Source organism: Euphorbia lathyris, chromosome 9 (assembly GCF_963576675.1).
Source record: "Euphorbia lathyris chromosome 9, ddEupLath1.1, whole genome shotgun sequence".
NCBI classification, from domain to species: domain Eukaryota; kingdom Viridiplantae; phylum Streptophyta; class Magnoliopsida; order Malpighiales; family Euphorbiaceae; genus Euphorbia; species Euphorbia lathyris.
Window position 1 is genome coordinate 13,101,685 of NC_088918.1, and position 26,020 is coordinate 13,127,704.

At 36.5% G+C, this 26,020-nt stretch overlaps 1 protein-coding gene across 2 annotated transcripts; it reads right to left on the reverse strand.

The window, feature by feature from the left end:
* Nucleotides 1-5,871: 5,871 nt before the first annotated feature.
* Nucleotides 5,872-26,020, reverse strand: LOC136205372 (glycine-rich domain-containing protein 1). Of its 2 annotated transcripts, XM_065995928.1 has the most exons (8): nt 25,729-26,018; nt 25,512-25,626; nt 15,440-15,835; nt 13,762-14,031; nt 10,240-10,757; nt 8,883-9,007; nt 7,339-7,508; nt 5,872-6,541 (listed from the first exon to the last, which is right to left on the reverse strand). In XM_065995928.1, the coding sequence occupies exons 1-8, from the start codon at nt 25,890-25,892 to the stop codon at nt 6,014-6,016; spliced, it is 2,286 nt and encodes a 761-aa protein (XP_065852000.1). In that variant the 5' UTR covers nt 25,893-26,018; the 3' UTR covers nt 5,872-6,013. The 2 variants fall into 2 exon arrangements, with proteins under 2 accessions (XP_065852000.1, XP_065852001.1); XM_065995929.1 differs by lacking the exon at nt 5,872-6,541 and having other exon boundaries at nt 7,368-7,513; nt 25,729-26,020.

Genomic DNA, 26,020 nt, shown 5'->3' on the forward strand with positions numbered 1-26,020 from the left:
AGCCTATTGGCCACAATTTTAGTAATAGCTTTATAGATAACATTACAAAGACTAATAGGCCTCATTTGTAGGAAAGATGAAGGCTTCTCCACTTTAGGAATAAGAACAAGGAGAGTGCTGTTCACAAGCCCAATATCCTACGAGCCATTAAAAGCACTTTTAATAAAGCTATAAATGCCTTCCTTCACAACCTCCCAATGTTTATGGTAAAAACCAGCAGGCAGACCATCAAGCCTAGGAGTTTTAGTAGCCCCAATACTAAAGATAGCTTGATCAATTTCTTTTAGGGAAATAGGGTCGAAAGCTTCCAGAATTCTATCCTCCCCCAACATGGGAAAGGAAGCAATAGTCTTAGCCTTATCCAGATCAACAGGATCCTCTTTAAACAGGTCTTTATAGAAGTTAAGGGCCAAGTGACGAATATCTTCATCCTCATAAACCCATTCGCCATTAGAGTCTTTAATAGCATCAATCCTATTGTTCTGTCTTCTTATAATAGTAGAGAGATGAAAATACCTGGTATTCCGATCCCCATCTTTAATCCAGGCTTTCCTAGATTTCTGAAACCAAAGAAACTCTTCCTGTCTAAGCACAACTTCCAACTCCTTCTGAAGGGTTCTGAGGAGGCCATTCAGACTATGATCGAAACTAACCTCCAACCTACGCTGGATGCCCTCAATTCTACTCAATAATTTATTCTTTCTCCTAATAATATGACCAAAGACGTTTTTATTCCATCCCAGAACATTCTTTCTGAAGCCCTCAGCAGCTTTTAAGACAATAGAGTGAGGCTTCCAATTGTTTTGAACGAAGTCTTTAAACTCAGGATGAGATTCCCAAGCCCCCTGATACCTAAACAGTCTCTCACCCCTAGGCCGATTACCTCTCACCAGCCTGACTAAGATAGGACAGTGATCTGAATGCCTAAAGGGCAGATTTAACACAGACACTTCAGGAAATCTAGCTTGAGCTGACACATTAGTATACACTTTGTCCAAGCGAACGAAAGTACTGTTACGCTTCTAAGTAAACTTATGACCAGCGGCACCCAGATCAGAAAGCCCACATAAATCCATATTTTGCTTATGGTTAAGGCAACGATTAACATAGTGATTCGCACCCCTCTCTGATCACTCATAAGGGCAATGTCATTAAAATCACCAGCCACAAACCAAGCTTCAGACATACAAACACTCATAGAGTAAAGAACCTCCCACAACCGTTTGCGATTAGCCAGGACAGGGTCAACATACACCCAGGTAATGAAGAAAGGTTTATTGCTAGAAAAGCTAACTTTACTATGAATAAATTGTTTATCCATACTAACAATATCGAAACGAACACGATCTGGCTTCCAGAAAAGCCAAATCCCACCAGCCCGGCCAGTAGCCTCCGATCTAACACAGTTCCAGTTCCTAAACTTTTTAACCACCTCATCTGCTTTAACTCCACTAATCTTAGTTTCCATTAAAACAAAACAAGAAGGATTAAACTGTTTAATTAAATTTTTAACATGGATACGAGTAGCCTTGCTAGCCACTCCTCTAACATTCCAAACCAAAAAATCCATAGAAAGGAGGATAACTGACCCCACCCATAACCCTAAACCAGGTATTTATTAGGGGCTCCTGAGAGCATTGCCGAGGTACCAGCAGGACCCCTCTTATCAGACAAAACCATAGAGCTATGGACAATTTTCTTTTTACCTTTAGGCTTTTTCATACTAGCTTTGTTTACCCCCCATAGCCTTCCCAATACTAGGTTCACCACAGTAATTAGGAATACTAACCTCATTTAACTTCATCTTCCCTTATGGGGCCTGAGCTTGGGACCCAATCTTGGCATCACCTTTGGAAACAAACAGGGGATTAACAGTCTCAACCACCTTATTTGATGGATCAGCAAATTCTAATCCTGGCAAGCTGGGATCAGTATGAACGTCATCCTGATCAGATTCTTGGACCTCTCAATATTCAGAGCCTCAAATCTGGACCCTGAAGTGATGACCGAAGTAACCCCAGAACCCCCACTAGTTTTTGTGCAGGGCTTCTCCTTGACAACAGGATTAACAATAGGGTGTGCCAGAGTAGACATGATACTAATGTCAGGAGGACGATTCTGAACAACAGATGGTCTAGTCCTACGTCTAACCGACCTCTTAGCAACCATCCAGGGGCCAAAATTCCCTCCATCTCCTTGGACTCCTTCAGCTCTACCATTAACTCCCTCCACCACCTCTTCTAAAACCTTTTCCCTTTTAGGACATCCCTCATAAGTATGACCGTACATACCACATTCAAAACAAATATTATGTAAACCTTCATACTCAATAAAGTACACCTTATTATGAACACATTATTTAGACAAAAGGGGTTTAGCCAGGTCAATGTCAATACACACTCTTGCAAACTTGCCTCTAATGGCCCCAATGGTAGTTTTGTCCACATGATGGACTTTCCCAACAAAACCGCCTATCTTGTTAAGAAAAACTTCATTATAATACTCAATTGGTAGGCCCGGGAACCTAACCCACGTTAAAATTCTGTTAACCGAGCAATCATGAGGATTAAAATTGGGAACCCAAGGCCTTAAGGCCAGAACATGATTAGAAATAATGTGCGGACCCCCATTAATCACTGCATTATAGTCCTGAACCCGAGTAAATTTAATAATATAGTAGTCATTTTCTAAGTCAGTAATACTAACTTTCCCCTTTTTCGCCCACTGAGCCTGGATCCTTTGAGCAAAATAGTTAAAGCTAATTCTTTTACCAAGAACCGTTACTATTAAAGAAATCTTCCATTTGTCCCTAAGAGCACGCTTGTCAGCTGAGGAAAGCCGGATCACAGGACACAAAGGATCATCATGATCCCCATCCTCTTCGTCAGAATCAGAAAAAACTTCTTCCGAATCTCCCTCCATAATTACTTCATTTACACTAGGCTCCTCCTCGACCACTCCCATGATCGTATCCTTCCACGAATTTCTACCAAAGCCAGGTTCAGATTTATTTTTATTTGCCAATTCTTCTAAAGATCTAGGTGAAACAATTCCACCGGCCGGGTTTCCGGAGGCAGCCACGCCTCCTAGACTCTGGATTGGGCCAGTGCTCTCCGGTGCCCCGCCCCCTGCCTGGGCAGCGCACGAAGCCATGCCCAGCCGCTCAGCAGGCATAGCCCCCCTGCCGCCTGCCTCCCTACCACAGCTGCTTCCTATCCCTAGCCTATCTCCTTCCTGCCCAGCCAAACGTTGGCCTTTCACCCCTTCATCACAAATATTTCCCAAAACGGGAAACATAATGATTTCCTATACCTTTGCTTTTTTCGATTTCAGTTGTCCATGCCTCTTCTATTTCAATCGGATTTTTTTCAATTGAGATATCAAAGTCTAAATTCTCAAAATTTAGGAAGAAAATGTTATTATTACAGTTTATCAATGGAAACCGCTCCTAAATAAATCTGAATCTCTTAATAAAGCAGAAACAAAATTATAAGACTATATTATTTCAAGTAAGAACAAAACTAATACATAATCAAAAATTAAAGATCGATGGCGGACTTTGATTTTTCAGTAGCTAATGAATATAATGATGGAATACTATATATCATGCTTTATATAGGTTTATTTGTGACTTTTGGATTTCCTTCGTTTTGTGTTTTTTCATCTTCCTGTAATTCTTATTTTTTTATTACTTTAATTAATGAGCTATTAATTGACAATAAATAATGTGTTAATATAGTACTAATTATATAGAGATAATTAAAACTCATTAACTCATTTGTTATCTTTACACCTACGATGCCAACTAAGCCAAAAAGCCTCTAAAACACTTCGTGCAAATTCTCTCTGCTTCCGCTATTATAAAAAGTATAGATTTGGGAGAAAAAATAATTTGGTAGAATGATCTATATAAGGAAATAGAGGGACTACTAATAAAATTATCAATTTGATTGAATTATAAAATATTATTATCATTAATTGCAGATCTGCTAAGACAAGGCCCATAACCTTTTAGTCCAAATCCACATTTTTCCTTTTCTTCTATTGGATATATATATATATATATATATATATATATATATATATATATATATATATATATATATATATATAGGTGAATAATTTATTAATCACCACTTTTTTTTTTCGTAATATACTATTTAGTTTTTCTATTTTTAAAAAACACATTATAAGATTTCTATCTTTTTGTCAACGTTAATCCTTTGATGCATGTGTCTATTTTTTTAGATTTGTAACCAAACATATCTTAGCTTTTAGGATAGTTAAAATACAATATAAAATGATCATATTATTCTATTATTTTCTGTTTGTCTGTTTATAACGCATAAATGGTTAAAAGTCTAAAAAAATAGACAAAATCACCAAAAGTAACAAAGGATATGAACCTTCTAATATGTTTTTCAAAATAAAGACAAAACAATTTACTTGATGTGACCAATTGACTTCTTAACTTGTTTAAATTGATATATTAATCTTTAAATTTAGTTGAAGTGATATACATTTTAATTTGTCCGGATCTCCTTTTTCTCTATCACATAATAATCGGCGATTAATCATGCCATATTAAACAAATTCACTAAGTTAACGAGACATTCTTAAAATTTAAAGAATCAATCATTTTTTATACTAAATTTAAATGTCATTGACGTATTCAACTTATCATAATAAAATACAAAAGAAAATCGAAGCAAGAAACTCTTCATCAAAATAATTGAAAGATCCTATTTAGCTAATTGGTGATGTAATGATCCGATCCGAAATAGATGATATTGAACAAGAGATGACTATAAGAACAGAAATGAAGTGAATGACATATCGAAACAAAAGTGTGACTGAAACTAGTATTTTATAGTTGTATATAAAGATAAATTACACTTACAGACTTTGAATTTGAACTTACTTTTACTATGACTCCTCCTGAACTTCAAAATCGAAAATTACAACTTCTTAACTTTACATTTTATTAATATAATCACTTTAAATTTTACACTTTACTAACATAATTGTCCTTTTTAATTTTGACCACATCAAAATGACCAATGATAGATTTTAAATCTAAGAATTAGAGTTGTTCAAAATCATATTTCTCATGAAACCACCATTTTTAATTTTCCAAATCACAATTTAAATAACGACTCTCTCTCTCTCCTAATAAAGAACCGCCTAAATAACCCCAAAACCAAAAAGTTTAAGAATTAAAGTTGCTCAAAATACCATTTCTACCCGTTCTATAACGGAGAGTTACCTACTATCGTTGTTGATCATATTGATCAACCTTAAAAGAAGTTATTAGGCTTAAACCATATACAGCCCCCTGAACTTATCAATTTTGGTCATTTTACCCCCTGAATTTACGGGACGACCTATTTGCCCCTTTAACTATTTAAAAGTGGTATTAGCAACCCCTTATTTTCATTATAACGGAAACAAGATGAAGTTCCAACATTAGTACAAGTGTTCATAGAAGAATTGGAACCAGACTGTATATATGTAACCTCATTTGCAGCTTGTTTTAGTAGTGCACAACCCTATATGCAATTTTTACAAAAAAACTTGTGTACTGTCTATACTAACTTCATTTGCACCTTGTTTTAATAGTGCACAACCCTTTTTATGTGCAATAAGAACATGTCATTATCAATTCTGTTATAATGAAAACAGATGGTTGCTAATACCACATTTAAATAGTTGAAGAAGCAAATAGATCGTCCCGTAAATTCAGGGGTTAAAATGACTAAAAGTGACAAGTTTAGGGACTGCGTATGGTTTAAGACAAGTTATTATGTTAATAAAAGTTTGTACAAAGTTGAGAAGTCATTACCCCTCTTTTTGAAGAAAAATCAGGGTACATTTACCAACAAACAAACAATAGATAAAAGTTGAATCAAACAAGTACAAACACAAGGAAATCCCCCAAGAAAAATACACATAATTACACAAAATCTTCTTCAACAAATTATCCAACACACAATTAAACAAAAAATCATGATAATCAAGTAATAATCCCTCTCTTATACAACTTATCACCACCTTCAACAGGTGAATAATTAGCAGAAATTTCTGGTTGTCTTGCTACTAAATCTGATGATGATGAAATCACAGCCTTTGGATTCAAATACCATGCCTCAACATATGCTGAACTAATTGATGAAGATGAACAAGAAGTAGAATCAATCATTACAGAACCCCAATCTCTCTCCCCATTTTTTGCTTCTTTCAATCTTCTTCTTATCAGCAACTTTCCAACATCTTCTTTTCTTAATTCTGATACACTTCTCAGGATTGAAATGCATATTAGAATTGCTAAAACTGCATCTTCTTCTGGTAGTACTTCAACTATTAACAACTTCCAATTCAATAGAGCCGTTGCTTTTCCTTCTGGATTATCTTCTGTTACTCGAATGAGTGTCACGAATCCTTCTTCTTCTTCTTGTTCGTCTTTATCTGTTTCCTCTTCTGATGATGATGAACTTGCTTTCTTTACTTGATACTGCATTTTTCGCCCTTTCAACAGCTTCGTCTGGTCGACGGAAAATTATGATTTAATGTATTAGGGGAGAAGTTTGTGGAGGTACAGTTATACTCCTAATGTTTCCGAGGGTGCATTCTATACTCGTCGTTTTTGCACCTTTTCTAGGAATTACGTAGGTTAATCCGTCAGAATTACTCGTCAAATAGAAATTCGTCAGTATTTCTCACTTGAAAAAGGTGAAACTGAGCTAGAACAGACTGATGAGGGTGAAGTTTTAACCTTGGTAAGGTTAAGGGTATAACTGCACTTCCCTAAATTCGTTATGGGGGTATTTTTTACCCTTTCTTCAAATTTTATAAGCTGTGAAAAAATAGGGTAAAAATCGTACTAACAGTCGCGGTCACTTAAGTTTGGACAATGTTTCAATACGATGCCATATTGTATGAACGAAATAATTCCTTTTTCCATTTTGCACCAATAAAGTCACTTCGAACATTTTTAGGCCAAGTATTGACTAGGACGTTTAGTCAATTCAACCAGGCCATGTAAGCGCAACATGACACCCATTTTCTCTTACTCCTAATCTTCATTTAACCATAGTTAACCTAAGTAACCTGTAAATGGATGTCATGTGAAAGTAAATTAATACACGTAGTTTACGTGACCTGGTTAAATTGACTAAGCATGGCAGTCCACATTTCTGATGAAAAGTTGGCCTGAAAATGTTCAGAATCACTTTATTGGTACAAAATTTATGATCTTATCGGGATATTGTCCAAACTTCAATGACCGTGGTCGTGGGTGAGATTTGGCAGTGAAAAATGGGAGAGCAATATGAAGCTTACTGTTGAATCTGGAGATGTGAGATTTGTTAAACAAAATCTCAGATCAGGTAATGATGACGAAGATGAGGATGCTTGGCAACTTATGAGCAAATCTTCTCCTGTTGAAAAAGACCAAGCTGCTTCCCAATTTTCTGGAGGATCTTTTGGTGTTGCTGTACCTACTACTTTCTCTGTACTAGATGCCAACAACATATGCACAACAGTGGAACATGTTAAGAATTGATACACAGACTTCCTATTCTGGGATGAAAAATCATAGGAGCCCCTGTACTTATCCAGATTACCGATTAGTCCCATGAACTTTGGAGATCTTGCATTAGCCCTTTGAACTTGCTTAAACTCTCATTAGCCCCCTATTACAACGTGGCAGAACAATGAGAGATTTGGACAAGTTAAAACATGTATCACTTTAAGCAAGTTCAGGAAGCTAATAGATCATCGTAATAACTTTACACGGCCAGCCAATAGGCCACTATAAGAAAGTTCAGGGGATAATGAGACATCTCTGAAGGACCAAAGCTGAGGGGGACAATCGGATAATCTGGACAAGTATAGGGATACCTGATGTATTAAACCCAATTGAGCCTTTCAAATTGTCATTTAAGGTCAGACCAGCCCAAAATAACACATGGCAATATAGGATTAGTAGTTGTTTGACATGTATCACTTCCATATGTTGACACGTGTCATTTTGGACTAGATTGATCTCATATGTCGAGTTGAAGGGCTAAACTAATACATAAACTTGATTTGCACTAAATTGATCCTACTAGCCAACTTCAGGAGGCAAATTGATCCTTAATTTTATGTTTCTGAATCAAAATTGAATTGTGTAATCAACTATCACGAGTTAAATGCACAGACAGTCAAACATTCAAATACCAAATGAATGTTGAGATATAACTATCTAATAAATGCACAACTCATTCTTAAGATATAAAAATGCCTTAATATATGCTCAACCCTTCCAACTTGTACTCAAACGACTAATGTCCCTTCAAACTTTCAAAAGGATCTTTCTGTCACCTCAACTTGCTTGAAACGACTTTTTCACCACCTCAACTTGCTTGAAACAACTTTCCGCCACCTCAACTTGCTTAAGGTGCTAACGGCGCGTTGCATGTGCAGTAGCGCCATGTGAAAACAAGGGATTAGCCGTGGCAGTTTAAGCAAGTTAAAAGAGCTAAAAAGTCATTTAAAAGTTTAGAAGATCATTAGGCGTTTGAGTGCAAGTTGAAGGAAATCTTAACAGTTCATTTGTACTGATTGAGGATTCATATTCGATGTTCTGTGACCTCCAGTGATCATAGTGAAACATTAACACAAGTTCGATGGCCGTCTATCTATGTGGCATGGATATGGAAACGGACACCGAAACGAAAACAGATACTGGAAAAAATTATTTCTAAAATATAGCCTTTAAACTGAAACAGGTATGAACTCTAACATGAAAGAAAAAATGCTACTAAAGAGGAGTGTCAGTGCACATAGCCGTCTGTACTTTCAAATCCAACTATCATTGTGGCAAAATTTAAACTACATACCAGGTGCTCTACCGATGGAACCAGCAACATAGGACCAAGATCCTTGGCGTACCTCTATGATCCTTTCCTCCCATTTCACAGCAGATGGAGTTTCACCTCCTCTTCTCCAAAACCCTCCTCCCATTCTGCAAAATCCAAATTCTAACAATTATTTCTCGGATAAAATACATTCATGACCCCTACATTATAGTATTATTAATATTATGATCCCCGAACTTCATTTCTTAACATAAAAATTTGGCTTCATACATTCCTAATCCCCTGTATCTGTCCAGAAAAGTGAATTACCCCTACCATTTGGAAATGTCCTGTTTACCCCTTGAACTTGCTTAATGTGACGTATTGACCCCTAAGAACACCTGCCCGAGCAATGGGAGATTTTGAACAAGTTGGAATGTGCATTACTTTAAACAAGTTCAAGAGGCCAATAAATCATTATAAGCAAGTTTAGAGAGTCAATAGGTCAGTTTAAGAAAGTACATGGAGTCAATAGGTTAATTTAAACAAATTCAAAGGTAAATAGGACGTATCCAAATTATAGAAGGGAATTGACTTTTTTTTTTTTTTTTTTTTTTTGGTAAGAAGAAGGGAATTGACTTTTCTAGACAAGTACATGGAACTAGGAATGTATTAAGACTAAAAATTCTTGAAATTTCATTACAATAACATTTAACTCCAAATCTGAACGAGTTTGACTATTGATTCTTCTCTTATCCATCTAACTGTAAATTATAGTCAAATACATAGTTTATCCGCATTATTTTGTTAAATTTTTAACGAATTTTTGTTGACTTGGACTTTAACGTTACAGTAATGTAAGAATTTTTATGTCAGAAAATGAAGTTTAGAAAACCATAATGTTAGAAGCACTATAGTTCAAACACCATAAATATAATTTACCCATTATTTTCTTCCATGTGCATAAGCAAAATCTAAATGCCTAACACCAAGAACAGTTATGAATCAAGCTAATTAACTACTTCTTTCCACAATATGTGACGTTTTTAGACTTCCAATAAAATTTACTATTCCTTTTCCAATTTTATCCTTGTCATTTTCATTTAATCAAAGAATGAAAGTATGTCTTGAGATTTAGAAAGTGTAGTTAATCCATTGTTTAGAACCAATTAGATTTAAGTTTTTGAATTAAATAATTTTGGGTCTTTCTAAAACAAGGATAATGTAGTCTTTATCCCTCAATTTTATCCTAGACGTTAGATATAACGGAATAGAAGAAGTATATCAGCTAACAATAATACCTCATTCTAACCACGAAACAATCTCTTCCCGCATGATGAAAACAACAAAAACGACAGATATAATGGAATAGAGGAAGTATATCAGATATCAAGAATACCTTATTCGAACCACGAAACACTCTCTTCCGGCATGATCAAGAACCGTCCGAGACAACCACCGACCTTCTTGAGGCCTGTAATTGTTCATTTTCAGAATCACATCTGACACCATAGCCCCAGAATCATCTGTGACTCTATCAGGAACACATTTCAACAGATATGGAGCTTGAACCGGCGGAGTTATTGAAGCAACAATCCTTAATTGCTTATTGATTTGTCTTTCTAAAGTTAAAGAGTGTGCTCTTAGCAATTCATTCCAGAGAAATGAAGCAGTGTTTTCTAATTTGCTTGCTTTAAAACATCCTCCACCAAGCCTACGAAGTTCCAAAATTAGTCCTTTCGTGCCGAATTCGCAGTAGAGTTGAGAATGTTTCTTCCATGAATCCATGGAGAAATCTGAAATGTGTTTATCAATCTTCAGCTGCCTGTGGCATCTTACCACTCGAAGACGTAAGACTTTGAATTTCAGATCATCATCAATATCCTTCACTTTAGAGAATTTTGCAGAAACACATGCCTGAATTATACATATATATACATTAGCAATTATGAGAATCCATCAAGATTTTTGTTTGTTTTAAAGAGACTTAAGAGAGGTGTAAATTGCACCAACAGTGACTGAAGTTTGGGGGTACATTTGTTTCATAAAAGCTACTCAACTTTTTTTTTTTTCAATAAAATCATTGAATTTCACATTTGATTTCAATAAAGTCATTCCGACAAATTTGTGCCCAAAAAGTCACCAGAAAGATATGGCTGACTTGGAAGACCCATGGAAGCCACGTGTGCCACAATTTTTTTTTATTTAAAAAACCAAATCCTTGTCCGGAATGATGTTTAATTGGCATGTAGCCAACCGTTTTCTATGCCATGCTAACATTTCGATGAGTTTTTGTACACAAATTGGCTAGTGAAGTTCAGTGATATTATTGGAAAGAAAATGAAGTCTAGTGACCTTTATAAAACGGATCTCAAACTTTAGAAACGGTTGGTGCATTTTACTTGAAGAATGTGTCCAACAATGCAAAAATCTGTGTGTGAAAATAACATATAGAATTAATGCATACGAAATAGAATCAATTTGGTCTCTAGTTGCTTAAACTACGTCTCGAGTTTGATTCCTAGAGTATCCAGCAAACCTTCATTATATCACCTGAAGATCTTTGAAGACTAACCTCAAATAGGAGCAAGTTACACAAGTGACTCAGTTCCCGGTAAACAAAGGCCTTAACTCACTCCAAAAGGTGCCTCGGAGAAGGAAAATTGTCTCATATATATAAGACTAACATATAGCTCCCTAATTAAACAATTTGAGCTACCTAACATTCCCAAACCTCCTATTAAGGGAGATATGCCCCTACCGTCAGAAGATAGTTGGGTGAAGAGCAAATATTCTCACAATCTCTGATACCATGTCAAGAAACCAATTGAATCTAAAAGCTTAAGCCGATAGTGAAGGCCCAAGAATAGCTTTTATATTAATCTCTGACACCCCTCTCACCCCTCTCAGGCTTATGCCCTGGGCTTAAAGCGTATACAACACTTGTCCATCTTACCATATCTTGAAATTTAATCAACAAATGGAGATGTCAGGATTCGAACCCTAGACTACTTGGTTCAAGAGGCTTTGATCCCATGTAGTTTTGAGGAATAAGAATAATATATCATTGCTTCAGAAAGTTACAGGGATACTGTTTAAATAAATACATAGTTTGCTTCCTAATTTTTAGGAAATTAAATCACTAAAAGGGGAAACTAAATAAAAGCTATTTCCTAATAATTTCCTACTGATTTACAGAATATTTACTTCCTTTTTTGTCTAAACGGATTTGGAAGCAGCTTACCGTATTTTGAGATACATTAAGGGATCTCCAGGAAGGGGAATATTCTTTGAGAAGAAAGCTAAAAGAACTGTTGAAGTGTTTATCGATGCAGATTGGGCGGGTTCAGTCACTGACAGAAGATCTACTAGTGGTTACTACTCTTTTGTATGGGGAAATCCAGAAACGTGGCAGAGTAAAAAGCAAAATGTCGTGGCTCACAGCAGAATTTCGTGCTATGGCCAATGGAATTTGTGAGGCAGTCTGGCTCAAACAAGTACTAGAGGGGCTACAGCTACCACTTGATGGTCCTATGAAACTTCACTGTGACAACAAGGCTGCCACCAGCATTGCTAACAATCCTGTGCAGCATGATAGGACTAAACATGTGGAAATTGACCGTCACTTCATAAAAGAAATGCTAGAAAATGGAGTGATATGCATGCCATGTGTTCCAACCACACAACAGACAGCTGACATCTTGATTCTTTAAGCCTAGTGTTGATGGTCAGCAAGTTGGGTCTTGTAAACATATATGCCCCAACTTGAGGGGGAGTGTGGTTTAGACAAAAAAGGAAGTAAATATTCTGTAATTAGAATAGATACTGCTATAAATCAGTAGGAAATTATTAGGAAATAGCTTTTATTTAGTTTCCTTTCTTAGTGATTTAATTTCCTAAAAAAACTATGTATTTAAACAGTAGCACTGCAACTTTCTGAAGCAATGAGAAATATTATTCTTATTCCTCAAAACTACACTCATCATCCTTTTCTACAGATATGTTCAGTAGGGATCGAGCTCAAAAAGTTCTTCCCATCACTGTTGTTAGAATCTTACGATTCTCGATTCGAATCTTAGGATATTCAATTCAGCTTTATTTCGAGCCGAATCTATAGGCGAATCTAAATTATAACAGAATCTTACGAACGATTCGATTTGATTCAGCTCTATTTCGAGTCGGATCTTCATCTTCATTCATCAAAAACTTAAACAACACTAACTACTAAACTCACTCTTCTCTAGTCCGATTGTTATTTATTAAGTTATCAACTCAAACTAGCTTCATTCCATCGTTATCAAGTTGACAACAAGGCAAAAAAACAGAGTCAGAAATTCAAACTCTTCGTCTCTACTAAGTTATTAAATAGAATTGCGATTGCATTTTCATTGGATTTGAATTTTATGTACTTGGTTGATATGATTTTTTTTTTTTTTTACATTAAAATTGCATTTCTATACTAATGTTTGATAATATTTTGACTTCAACATGTAAATATACTATTTTTATAATATTATGAATTTGAACTGAATCTTAGGATTCGGTTCGATTCACGAGTCGAATCTCGATTTGACAACTATGCTTCCCACCCATAACTCAACCAGAATTGTTAACTTAGCTTCAACTCATACTTGACAACTATGCTTCCCATAAAACTCAACCAGAATTGTTAACTTAGCTTCAACTCGTACCCGAACCTCCTATTAAGGGGGAAATACCCCTACTATCGATAGCTAGGTGAAGGACAAATATTCTCCTCCATTTATAGTCCGAGACAATCCTAATCAGGGCTTATTCACAATTAAGACTCTTCATCCTTTTCCTATGGATGCATTTACTAGGAATCAAACTCAATAAAACTCTTCCCATAAACTCAACCTGAACTGTCAACTGAGCTGAAACTCGTAAGTATTAAAATTACCTCAAGTAGGAACCTTGGAAGCAAGGATTTGTATTTGGTATTGACATCAGAATCTGAGACTAGCCAATGAGCAGGTGATTTGACTCTAGGAACTCCATGAAAATCTATAGCTCCACCAGCTTTTTCATAAGGTTGATCAAATGTTCTTTCCCAAACTTTCTTTGTATCTTCCACCTCTTTTTCTTTCACAGTATCCCAAATCTCAGCAATTTTCCCCATTATGTCAGCCTCCATTTCCTTCATATCTTCTGCATATACTGTCGGGTAACTCTGGTGTGTTTTTCATCCCCAGGTAAAATACACCCATGGCCCCTTAACTTTTGCATGCTAACATGATGACCCCTGAATTTCAAAACTAGATATAACAGTCACTGAACTTTGACATATACTAACGTAAAAATCTAAATGGCCATTGTTTGACCAGTTTAAATACCAGTTGACCACATGAATTGCCGGTAAATCACAGGTGTATTTTACGGGCAATTCACGTGGTCAACCGGTATTTACATTGGTCAATGATCATTTGCACTTTTATGTTTGTACATATATATCAAAGCTCAGGAACTTTTATGTTCGGTTTGAAGGTCAGGGACCATTATATTAATGCCGAAATTGAGGCCATAAATGTATTTTACCCTTTCATCCCCAATAAATAACAATAAATACAAGATAGAACAAAAATTGGGCCACAAAAGAATCAGACAGAAAATCAGGATAAAGAGTAAGATTTTTCCCACTTCAATTCGATGGCTTCAAATTCATAAATGAATGAAATAGTTACTATTTCAATTTCAGTCAACTTATAGTGATCAGTTTAATTCATAACTTTTGACATTTTTTTGTCAAATTAGTCAAAAAGTGTCACGTTGCAGCATATGATTGGAGGGTTTTTTTATACGCGTTGACTTTTATGTTGACACTGGTGTCGTTTTAAGACTATTTTAATTAATGATGTCAAGTTGAAAGGCCAAACTGACAAGTAAAGTTCCTTTTTGCTAAATTGCAAGCAAGGGGTAAAAATCACTGATGATCACAAGTTTGTAGATCAGTTTCACAAAGGCTACAGAACTTCACATTTTATTTCTGACAATTTTAAGTGCAAAAACTCACCAAAAATTAACGTGGCACAAAAGACAATTGACTATATGCCAACTAAGCACCATTGTGGACAAGGATGTAATCTTAAAAAAAATTTATGGCTTGAGATGTGTCACATATCTACCACATCAGCCATAAAAACCAGAAATGTCCAGCATGATACTCTTGTCTTTTTTTACCACGTGAACATTCCGGTAAGTTTTTATACACAAATTAGCCAAAATGACTTTCAATGATTTATTGAAAGAAACTAAAGTCCAATGACATAGTGAAACGGACCTAAAATTCAATGACCGTGGGTGCATTTACCCTGCAAGCAAGTCTAATTTGGCCAAAAGAACCTTAACTATCAATTTAGTCCATATCTTGGCATTTTTTGTCAAATTAAATCCAAAAGAGTGACACCAAGTGGCTTTTGACAGAGTATCACACATAAAAATGCAAAGATTGAGAGCTAAATTGATGCTTAAAGTTCACACTGAGAGTAAATTCGCCCTTTATCCAACAAAGTTACAGGGGATATGCAAAAATTGCAGAGAGAGAGACAAGAATCAATGGTGAAGAAATTAATGAAACTTACTTGATGTGTTATCCACATTAGCAAGATATCCAAAGTAGGCACTAAACGAGAAGAAACCCCATCTGAGAATCTTTGCAGAAGAAGGTATAAGAATCCTTTATACCTTTGTCTGGCTGCTATTAAGTAAACAAGCTCACTCATGTATGGCCATTGAAACTTGTTACAGACAAATCTTTGCTTCTGAACTAGATTGAACAGATGTTCATTTTTTACAACTGTATCTGGCTGCAAACTCGAATCAGAATCAGTTTCATTCTCAAAAGATTCTGTTGGGTATCTTTGTCTCCATTGGTCTTGACATCTCACTAATGCATATTCTTCGTTTTCCTCATTGAAAATCATTGGTTTCCCTATCAGTTTTGAGAATCTTGTCTCGCAGTAATTCCTGTAGCTGATCTGTATTAATAGGATATCAGATTCTCCACTTGTGTGCCACGGAGAAAGAAAAAGAAAAGAAGGCAAAAAGCATCTTGAAAACCCTAGTGATTCCGATTTTAGTGCATTGAGCATGACATTTCATTTCAACACATTAAGCTCTTCATCTTTTATTTTTGGTCACACTAAGTCCATGCTTGTCAAATTAGTTAGTTGTGAACATATAACTCGGTTAACAGAGCACAAGTCATTTTATATGTGTCTAGAATTGTATGTTTTACCGTTCGAAATAAGGTCTTTATGCTTTATCCGGAACCACATCACAAGTATAAAAGAAATGCTTTCGAACTGTTAAAAGTACAACTTCCAAAAGTAGATGAAATGAATGATGCTTTGTTAATCGAGTTTTATGGTAAATGCGGACTTTTCTGGTCATCCGTGCTTAACGTGACAAAACAAATTAAAGATCAGTAGCTCAATGCACCAAAGTTAGAATGATCGGGGGACTCAGGATGCTTTATGTTAAAAAAAAAAAAAAAAAAATTTCATGGGTCGTTGAAATTTGGTGTGTGTTTCGCAAAGATAATTGAACTTCAACTTTTTAAATGAATCACTAAACTTTACATTTGATATCAATAAAATTATTTCAGCCAATTTGTGTATATAGCGCACCAAAATATTGACATAATACAAAAAACAAGTTAAGTATATGTCAATTAAACGGCTGACATATTTGACTTTTACCGTTGACGTGGCAGGCACGTGTATGCCATTGGCCACGTTACCCACAAAAGAAATTTTAAAAATTGTATTCTTGTCCAACATGACGCTTAATTGGTATGTAGTCAACCGGACTTTGTGTCATATTTTGGGCTGTAAATGAATCGGGCCGCTTATGAGCGGATCAAGGTTCGGCTTGATAAAAGCTCAATCGTATTCGGCTTGATAAAAGCTCGACGTATTCTTCTTGATAAAAGCTCGACTGTATTCGGCTTAATTTATAAACCGACGAAGCTTGAGCACGACAAATCTCGGCTCGAAAGCTCGCGAGCAGGCTCGGTATAGGTTCATGAATATGATAGAGATATATAATAGAAAATGTATCTTTAATGAATAATTTCCCTTAATCAGGGTTGATCATAGAGCCTTGTATATATAGTAGATTACATGAGTTAGAGTTTAACTAGGATTGCCACTACGTAATATAGATAAACATGAACACTAGTTATTAGATAACTCTAAACAAGTCTAATAGTTATCCGTTAGTATCTGATGATAGCTAAAGAGATAATTAACAATAATTATCTCCAACACCCTCCCTCAAGCCGATAGCGAGAGCGAACCAAAAGGCGAGACAAAGCATAACGAACTGAACTCTTGCAAGCGGCTTGATTAAGATATCTACAACTTGATTAGTCAGAATGAAGTGGATGCCGTGAAGTCATGGACGGGCCGAAACAGATGAAGACATGATTTTCCAACTCCAGTGTTGCCGATGATGATGATGTACTTGTAAGATATATCGTGAAGGGAATTGATCCAAACTTGAAGGATAAAGAAAATGAGATAAAGGAACAAAAGGTTACTATGTCAAATATCAACTGCCCAATTGAATCAATCGAACTTCGTTTCGATAGCCAGAAAACCGATTCCATTGCTGGAAAAGAATAAGAACACGAAGCCAACAAAGAATTCAAATCAACCGTCATTAATCGCCGGAGACTGCAAATTAAGAAATTTGATTTCGAAGACTGCTGCTCAAAATGGCAGCGATGTAACGGCTCAAAAGGAAATAGAAGAAGATAAACAGAAGAACACAGATGACCGACAGACTGAATGCAGGGATTGGTTTTTGAAAAAGAAGGCCAGATTTGAGAAAGAAGAAAGCCGGCCGAAATAGTAGAGTAGGAGGGAATCAAAGGAATTAGGTTAGAGGTTAAGATTGAGACGAACATAATTTAATGCAGAAAATCTATTTGAATATATATCAGACTGATAATCAGAGATTGGAAGCCGAATTTGACAACAACCAGAGATTAATGACACCGAGAACACCAACTGGGACAGACAATTGAAAAACATGAACTGATTGAAGTGATGAGATTGAAAATAAAACTGGGAGAGAACTAAAATATGAACGAAACAGAAGAGAATTGAGAGACAGAATTGCAGCCAAGACGGAAGATGTTGAACTACGCTTCGAACGATCAATCAACCACACAGAGAAACAAAGTACACAAAGATCACAGATTGGATCTTGAAACAACAATCAAAAGAATACACACAGAATTTACCCTGGTTCGGCTTAACTGCCTACATCCAGCAACTTCACTAATCAATGGAGATTACAACAAGATTGAAACAGTTTCTCCTTTTCCAGAAACTCTCGTGTTTTTCCCAATCCCCAATTCAGATTATCACAGTGTACACTTATGACTTAGTCTAAGAATCTCTCTTATGAAACTACTTCCCAACCCAGACCTTTTATAGCATTTACAAAGTTGTGAAAATACCCAAAATATCCTTACTCAAAAATGTACAAACCCAGCAAGACCTACTGACCAGTGGTAACACAGCAAGACCATGTTGACCTGTATTATCACCTCAGTACCATGCTGATCACAGCCATGCTGACTTGATAACTCAGCATTCCGACTTCTTGATTTTACTCTTGCTGACGGGTTGACTTACAATTATGCTGACTTGATTACCTAGCATCATTCTTGTAATAGAAAACAACAACGACTTACAATGCTGACTTGTTGACTCAGCATCATCAGCAAGCAAGTGATAGAAAACAACGACTTACAATCTCCATCTTGTCTTTCTAATCACTCCATCAACTAGTGAAGAAAATACACTCAAGGACCACTGACCATCCTAACCAGTTTGAAGCAATGTTCAAATTTATTACTTGAAACAGATTTGGTCAGCATGTCGGCTGGGTTATCCTCAGTTCCCACTTTCACCACCTGAACAGTACCAGTGCTAATCACATCCCTGACGAAATGCATTCTCACATCTATGTGTTTGGATTGCTCGTGAAAAACTTGATGTTTTGACAGATGTATAGCTCCTTGGCTATCACAGTAAATCTTCAAACCATCAATCTGTGTCACTCCAAGTTCCGTTAAGACTCCTCTCAGCCACATAGCTTCTTTTACTGCCTCTGTAACAACAATAAACTCAGCTTCGGTTGTTGACAAAGTCACAACTGACTGTAGACTTGCCCTCCAACTTATTGCAGTTCCAAACACAGTGAATACGTACCCGGTTTGGGATTTTCTGGTGTCAATGCTACCAGCATAATCAGAATCAACAAAACCTGCTACATCATCCACTAGGGCTTCAGCTCCACCATAACTCAAACCTTTACTCAGTGAGCCTTTGACATACCTCAGCACCCACTTCACCGCTGACCAATGAGCTCTTCCTGGATTTGCCATGAACCTGCTGATGAGACTCACAGCATGAGCCAAATCTGGACGTGTACAGACCATCGCATACATTAGACAGCCTACAACACTCGAATATGGCACCCTCTCCATGTCTTCCTTTTCCTCATCAGTTTGAGGACTCTGCTTGCTGCTCAGCTTGAAGTGACTTGCAAGTGGAGTGAGAACGGCCTTTGAATTCGTCATACCAAAACGTTCTAACACCTTGCTCAGATAAACTGACTGACTTAGGAATAGCTTCTTTCTTCCTCTGTCTCGAGAAATTTGCATCCCTAAAATTTTCCGTGCTGACCCGAGATCCTTCATCTCAAACCGTGTGTTTAGTTGTGCCTTTAACTGATTTATGGCTGCTTTGTTTTGACAAGCTATAAGCATGTCATCAACATATAACAAGAGATAAATCTTAGAGCCATCACTAAGGTCTCTACTATACACACACCAGTCATAACTAGACCTATGAAAGTCCTGACTTATCATAAACTCATCGAACTTCATGTACCACTGTCTAGGGGACTGTTTCAGACCATATAGAGACTTCTTAAGCAAACATACCCGCTGGTCTTTATCTCCTATTTCAAAACCCTCTGGTTGTTGCATATATATGACCTCATCCAGGTTTCCATGAAGAAAAGCTGTTTTGACATCTAACTGTTCTAATTCTAGATCAAAACGAGCTACAAGAGAGAGAATAATCCTGATAGACCTATGTTTAACAACCGGTGAATAGATTTCATTAAAGTCTATACCTTCCTGCTGAGTAAACCCTTTGGCCACCAACCTAGCTTTAAACCTAGGTTCCTCTACACCAGGTATCCCTTCCTTTCTTTTAAACACCCACCTTGAACCGACCAACTTCTTATCAAAAGGTTTATCTACCAAAATCCAAGTTTCATTTTTATCAAGGGATTTTATCTCATCCTTCATAGCGTTAAGCCACTGTTCCTTGTCAACCGAATTCACAGCTTCCCTATAGGTTACAGGTTCAGACTCTTGTACTTCCTTAGCAACACTAAATGCATAAGTTACAAGGTCCTCAAAACCATATCTAACCGGGGCCCTAGGGACTCTTCTTTCACGGTCTCTAACAAGTCTATAGCTTTGACTGGACTCAGTATCATTACCATCACTGACTTCTTGCTCGGTTTTTCGGGTGTTTTCACTATTTTCTTCAAGCTTCACCTCATTCTTAACACTCTCAAGGTTTTGAATGGACTTAGGACTACTCGATTCTAACTGAGTTTTTTCTTGGTTTTTCCGATAAGAAAAATCCATCTCATTGAACACAACATTTCTGCTGACTATGGATTTCTTATAACCAGATTCTAGGCACCACAACTTATAGCCCTTGACTCCTATAGGGTAGCCTATAAAAACACATCTTAGAGCCTGAGGTTCTAATTTTCCCTGTCTAACGTGTGCAAAAGCTGAACAACCAAACACTCTAAGTTTTCCATAATCCTCTGGGTAATCAGACCACATTTGCATAGGTGTTTTAAAACCTATAGCAGATGATGGGCACCTATTGATTAGGTAACACGCAGTTTGCACTGCTTCAGCCCAGAAAGACTTAGGGAGACTGGATTGGATTAACATGCACCTAACTCTTTCTAGGATAGTCCTATTATACCTCTCTGCTAGGCCATTCTGCTGTGGAGTTCCAGGAACGGTATGATGTTTAGTTATACCTGACTTCTTGCACAAAGTGATGAAATCTTTGTCAAGAAACTCCAAACCATTGTCGGTTCTCAACCTTTTGATTTTCTTTCCTGTTTGGTTTTCCACTAACACTTTCCAATCCTTGAACGTTTGCAAAGCCTCATTCTTATGAGCTAGAATATAAACCCATACTCTTCTAGAGTAATCATCAATAAGAGTCATAAAATAGGTCCTCCCACCATGAGACTTAGTTCTTGTTGGCCCCCATAGGTCAGAGTGAATGTACTCAAGAATGTCCTGGGTTCTATGTATTGCTGACTTAGGAAACTTGACTTTACTAGACTTCCCTAAGACACAGTTCTCACAGAAATCTATCTTTCCTATGTGATCTTTACCAAGACAACCCTGCTTCCTAAGTTCTTGTAAACCAACTTCACTCACGTGACCTAGTCTAAGGTGCCAAAGATTGGTTCTATCAGTTTTAGACTCGGTGAGATTTGCGGTAGAGACTAACACAGTACTACCTAGGAGTGTGTATAGGCCATTACTCATGGTACCTTTCATAACAACTAAAGGTCCTCTAGATATCCTTATGATACCCCCTTCGGCTCTATAATTGTATCCTTGTTTATCAAGCGTACCCAAAGAAATTAAATTTCTTTTCAGTTCTGGCACATACCTCACACCGGTCATAATCCTTTCTTGACCATCGAACATCTTCAGCCTAATGGAGCCTTGACCCAGTACCTTGCACAACTTGTTGTTGCCTAGAAGAACCCTCCCACCTTCCTCTTGAAAGTCTTCGAACCACGTCCTGTTGGGAGTCATATGGAACGTACATCCGCTGTCCAAGATCCAGTCAGTGTTTGGATCTTTATCAGTGACAGCAAGGACCTCAGCGCTCTCATAACCTTCTTCTACCACAGCGGCTTCGCCTTGATCTTTCGCCTTGATCTTTAGGCTGACCTTGACTCTTCTTCCTCTCAGGACAGTTTTTCCTGAAGTGTCCTTCCTTATGGCATTGGAAACACTTGTAGACCTTGCCTTCTTTGTTACTTGAGGATGGAGTCTTGGACTTTTTCCCGTTCTTATTCTTTGGCTTGTGAGAGTCCTTTTTCTCAGACCTTCCACGAACAAATAATCCTTCTGCAGCTTCAGTGTTGGTGTTGGCCTCAATCTGATTTGACTTTAGCGCCATCAGAACTTCTTCCAGACTTAGTGTTTCTCTAGCGTACTTCATGGTTTCAACAAAATGACTGAAAGACTGGGGTAAAGAATTCAAGATCATTATGGCCTGATCTTCATCTTCAATCTTTACCTCTATGTTCTCTAGGTCAATTATGATCTTTGAGAAATCATCAAGATAGTCTTCAACTGGCTTGTCCTCGTTCATCTTGAAGCCGAAAAGCTTTCCCTTAAGATAAACCCGATTGGTAAGTGTCTTCGTCATGTACAACTGTTCAAGCTTGAGCCAAACCCCAGCAGCTGAGGTTTCCTTCGAAACTTCTCTTAGCACTTTATCGCCAAGATACAGGACGATCGTACTGTAAGCCAATTCAAGAAGATCTTCTTTCTCCTCCTTCGTCATTGTCGCCGGAAATTCCTTCTCGCCCTTCAGAGCCTTCGCAACCTTCATTTGAACCAAGATTGCCTTCATCCTCTGTCTCCATAGAGCAAAATCTCCCTTACCATTGAAACGCTCGATCTCGATCTTTGTAAAACCCATTGCTCTGTTCTTGATTAGCTCTGATACCAATTGTTGAACTACGCTTCGAACGATCAATCAACCACATAGAGAAACAAAGTACACAAAGATCACAGATTGGATCTTGAAACAACAATCAAAAGAATACACAGAGAATTTACCCTGGTTCGGCTTAACTGCCTACATCCAGCAACTTCACTAATCAATGGAGATTACAACAAGATTGAAACAGTTTCTCCTTTTCCAGAAACTCTCGTGTTTTTCCCAATCCCCAATTCAGATTATCACAGTGTACACTTATGACTTAGTCTAAGAATCTCTCTTATGAAACTACTTCCCAACCCAGACCTTTTATAGCCTTTACAAAGTTGTGAAAATACCCAAAATATCCTTACTCAAAAATGTACAAACTCAGCAAGACCTACTGACCAGTGGTAACACAGCAAGACCATGTTGACCTGTATTATCACCTCAGTACCATGCTGATCACAGCCATGCTGACTTGATAACTCAGCATTCCGACTTCTTGATTTTACTCTTGCTGACGGGTTGACTTACAATTATGCTGACTTGATTACCCAGCATCATTCTTGTAATAGAAAACAACAACGACTTACAATGCTGACTTGTTGACTCAGCATCATCAGCAAGCAAGTGATAGAAAACAACGACTTACAGAAGAAAATCATACGAGATAAAAAGAAGGAAGAATAAATCCAGTAGAAAATTCGAAACATGAGCGATAACACAATAGAAACACAGATTGAGAATCACATACTTTAAACCAAACAGAAGCGATCTTTAGATCAGTACCTAGGCAAGAAGACAAGCAAGATTTGTATTGTGGAAAAAAAAATGGGCTATGTGGGAAAAAGAATTGCAACAAGATGAGAAAACTGCAAACTGGAATTGCAGCAAAGGAGAAAGAAAATTAAAGGAGAAGGAAGAAACGACAATTTTTTTTTTTTTTTTTTCACAATGAATTGAACTTAAGGCATAATGGAAGGAAGGTAAAAAACAATGAATTGAAGACCCATGAAGGAAAGTATAAAACAAAGATTAAGGCAGATGGAAAAGGTAGAATTAAGAAAAACACAATGCAATTGCAGGAAAACGATGATGGGAAGAAGAAGTTTGAAGGAGACGATGAGTGAGAGAAAAGGAACGGCCAAATTGAATTTAGGTATATGGCTCTAAGTAATATGTATGAAGGAGGGAGAAAGAAAATCAATACTGACCCGAGGGACGACTGATCGGACACTTACGGTCGGCCTAGGAACAGGAAGCGGAAGCAAAAGCCGTAGCTCTGATACCATGTTGAAGATATGATAGAGATATATAATAGAAAATGTATCTTTAATGAATAATTTCCCTTAATCAGGGTTGATCATAGAGCCTTGTATATATAGTAGATTACATGAGTTAGAGTTTAACTAGGATTGCCACTACGTAATATAGATAAACATGAACACTAGTTATTAGATAACTCTAAACAAGTCTAATAGTTATCCGTTAGTATCTGATGATAGCTAAAGAGATAATTAACAATAATTATCTCCAACAAATTGTAATGTTTATGAACACACGCATAGACCAGCTTGGTTCGATTATTTTTTTAATCGTAGTATTTCTAATTTTCTATAAATGGAAATGTAAAACAAGCTAGTTTTGTGTAAATTTTAGTTTTGTAGGGTTTCTTTTTCTGAAGAAATAGTTTTGTAGGTTTCAAAACTATGTAGTTTTGTGTTAAAGAAATAAGTAATTAAAATAAATAATGAGTTGTTATTAATCAAAGTTTATGAACAGAAAGTTGCTCGCAAGTAAAGCTCGAGAACGAGCAAATGAATAAGCTCATGAGCAGCTCACGAGCAGGATATTGAGCTCGAGCTAGAGCTCGACCTCGACAATTTTTTGATGAGATGAGTATGAGCAGACCAAAGCTCGATTCCAACTCTAGTCATATTAACATTTTAGTGATTTTGTAGAAAAATTGATGATAATGACTTTATTAAAATTAACAGTGAAATTTAGTAATTTTATTGACAGATAAGTGACCCCAAACCTTCACTAACTACTGTCAATGCAAATGAAAACTTCAATTTTGATGGAGTTCAATTCAATCCAAACCTATTTAATTAATTTTCATGTTTAAAAACAAAAATAATTGAAACAGTCAAATTCTTTCATATTTTATATTAAATTGTGTTGTAAGAATCATAAATTATGCTAATCATGACGTATGATTTTATGGGAGGTCAATTTTAGACGACATATTTATTTAATTAGTAATTGATTTTTGTATAATAAAAATATTTTCTACCAATAACAAAATTTTAAATAAACGAATTGAATTCTAATAAATTCATTATTAATGTCTTTTGCATGAAATTCGTTTTAAATAAATTTCATATTAAATTTCTAATAAATTAATTGGACTGAACTTAAAGAAATTCATATTTTTTTTTTCATAAAATTTGTTCCAATTTAAAAAAAAAAGTTTACCAGATAAAGGAAAAAAAGAAAATTTTCCCACTAACCAAACAGGAAATTTCACTTAAAAACAAAATAAACAGCAACCGAAAGAAATCATTACCAGAAAAAGGGAGCAGGGAACTTTCCTAAACTTTCCTACTAACCAAACAGGAAATTTCACTTCAAAAAAGAAACAAAAAAAAAATCAAGCAATCACCCAACAATAATTACCAGAAAAAAAACTTTCCTAAACTTTCCCACTAACCAAACAAAAAATTTCACTTAAATAATAATAATAAGTTACCACAAAATGGAACAAAAAAAGAAAAAAAACTTTCCTGAACTTTCCCACCAACCAAACAGGAACTTTCACTTGAAAAAAAAAAATTCAAAATCAAGCTTCACTTACCGGATTCAAAGTGTGACAGAACCAAATCCATTCTATATCAAAAGGAGGAAGCACCATCGGAGGAGTTAATCCCACCGTCAAATCAGAAATCAACGGCATCCAAAGTTCATCGTACCTGCAAAAAAACAAAATCCGATATCCACCGATCAAATTTCAAAATCTCACCGTCCGATCAGATTACTTCCTTCTCAGTTTTCCTCACAACACAAAAGCTGACCTCCTAATAGCTTCAACAACAGTTGCTTTTTCGTGCAGCCATTGAGACTCGCTGACAGCTCTCAAGAATCCGATATTTCGTTTAGCAGCCGAAACGAGATCCAAACTCAAACGAACCGTCGATTCCACCTCCGATATTTCGCTGAGAGTCCTCGCAGCGGACATGGTATTGTCGGAGAAATTGGGGAGGCGGCGCGTCGTGAAATCTAAGTAGTCTAGTCAATTGAACATTGAAGATTTAATGATTGAGGACATATCAGTCTCTGAAGAAGAGAATATAGATGAAATACGAG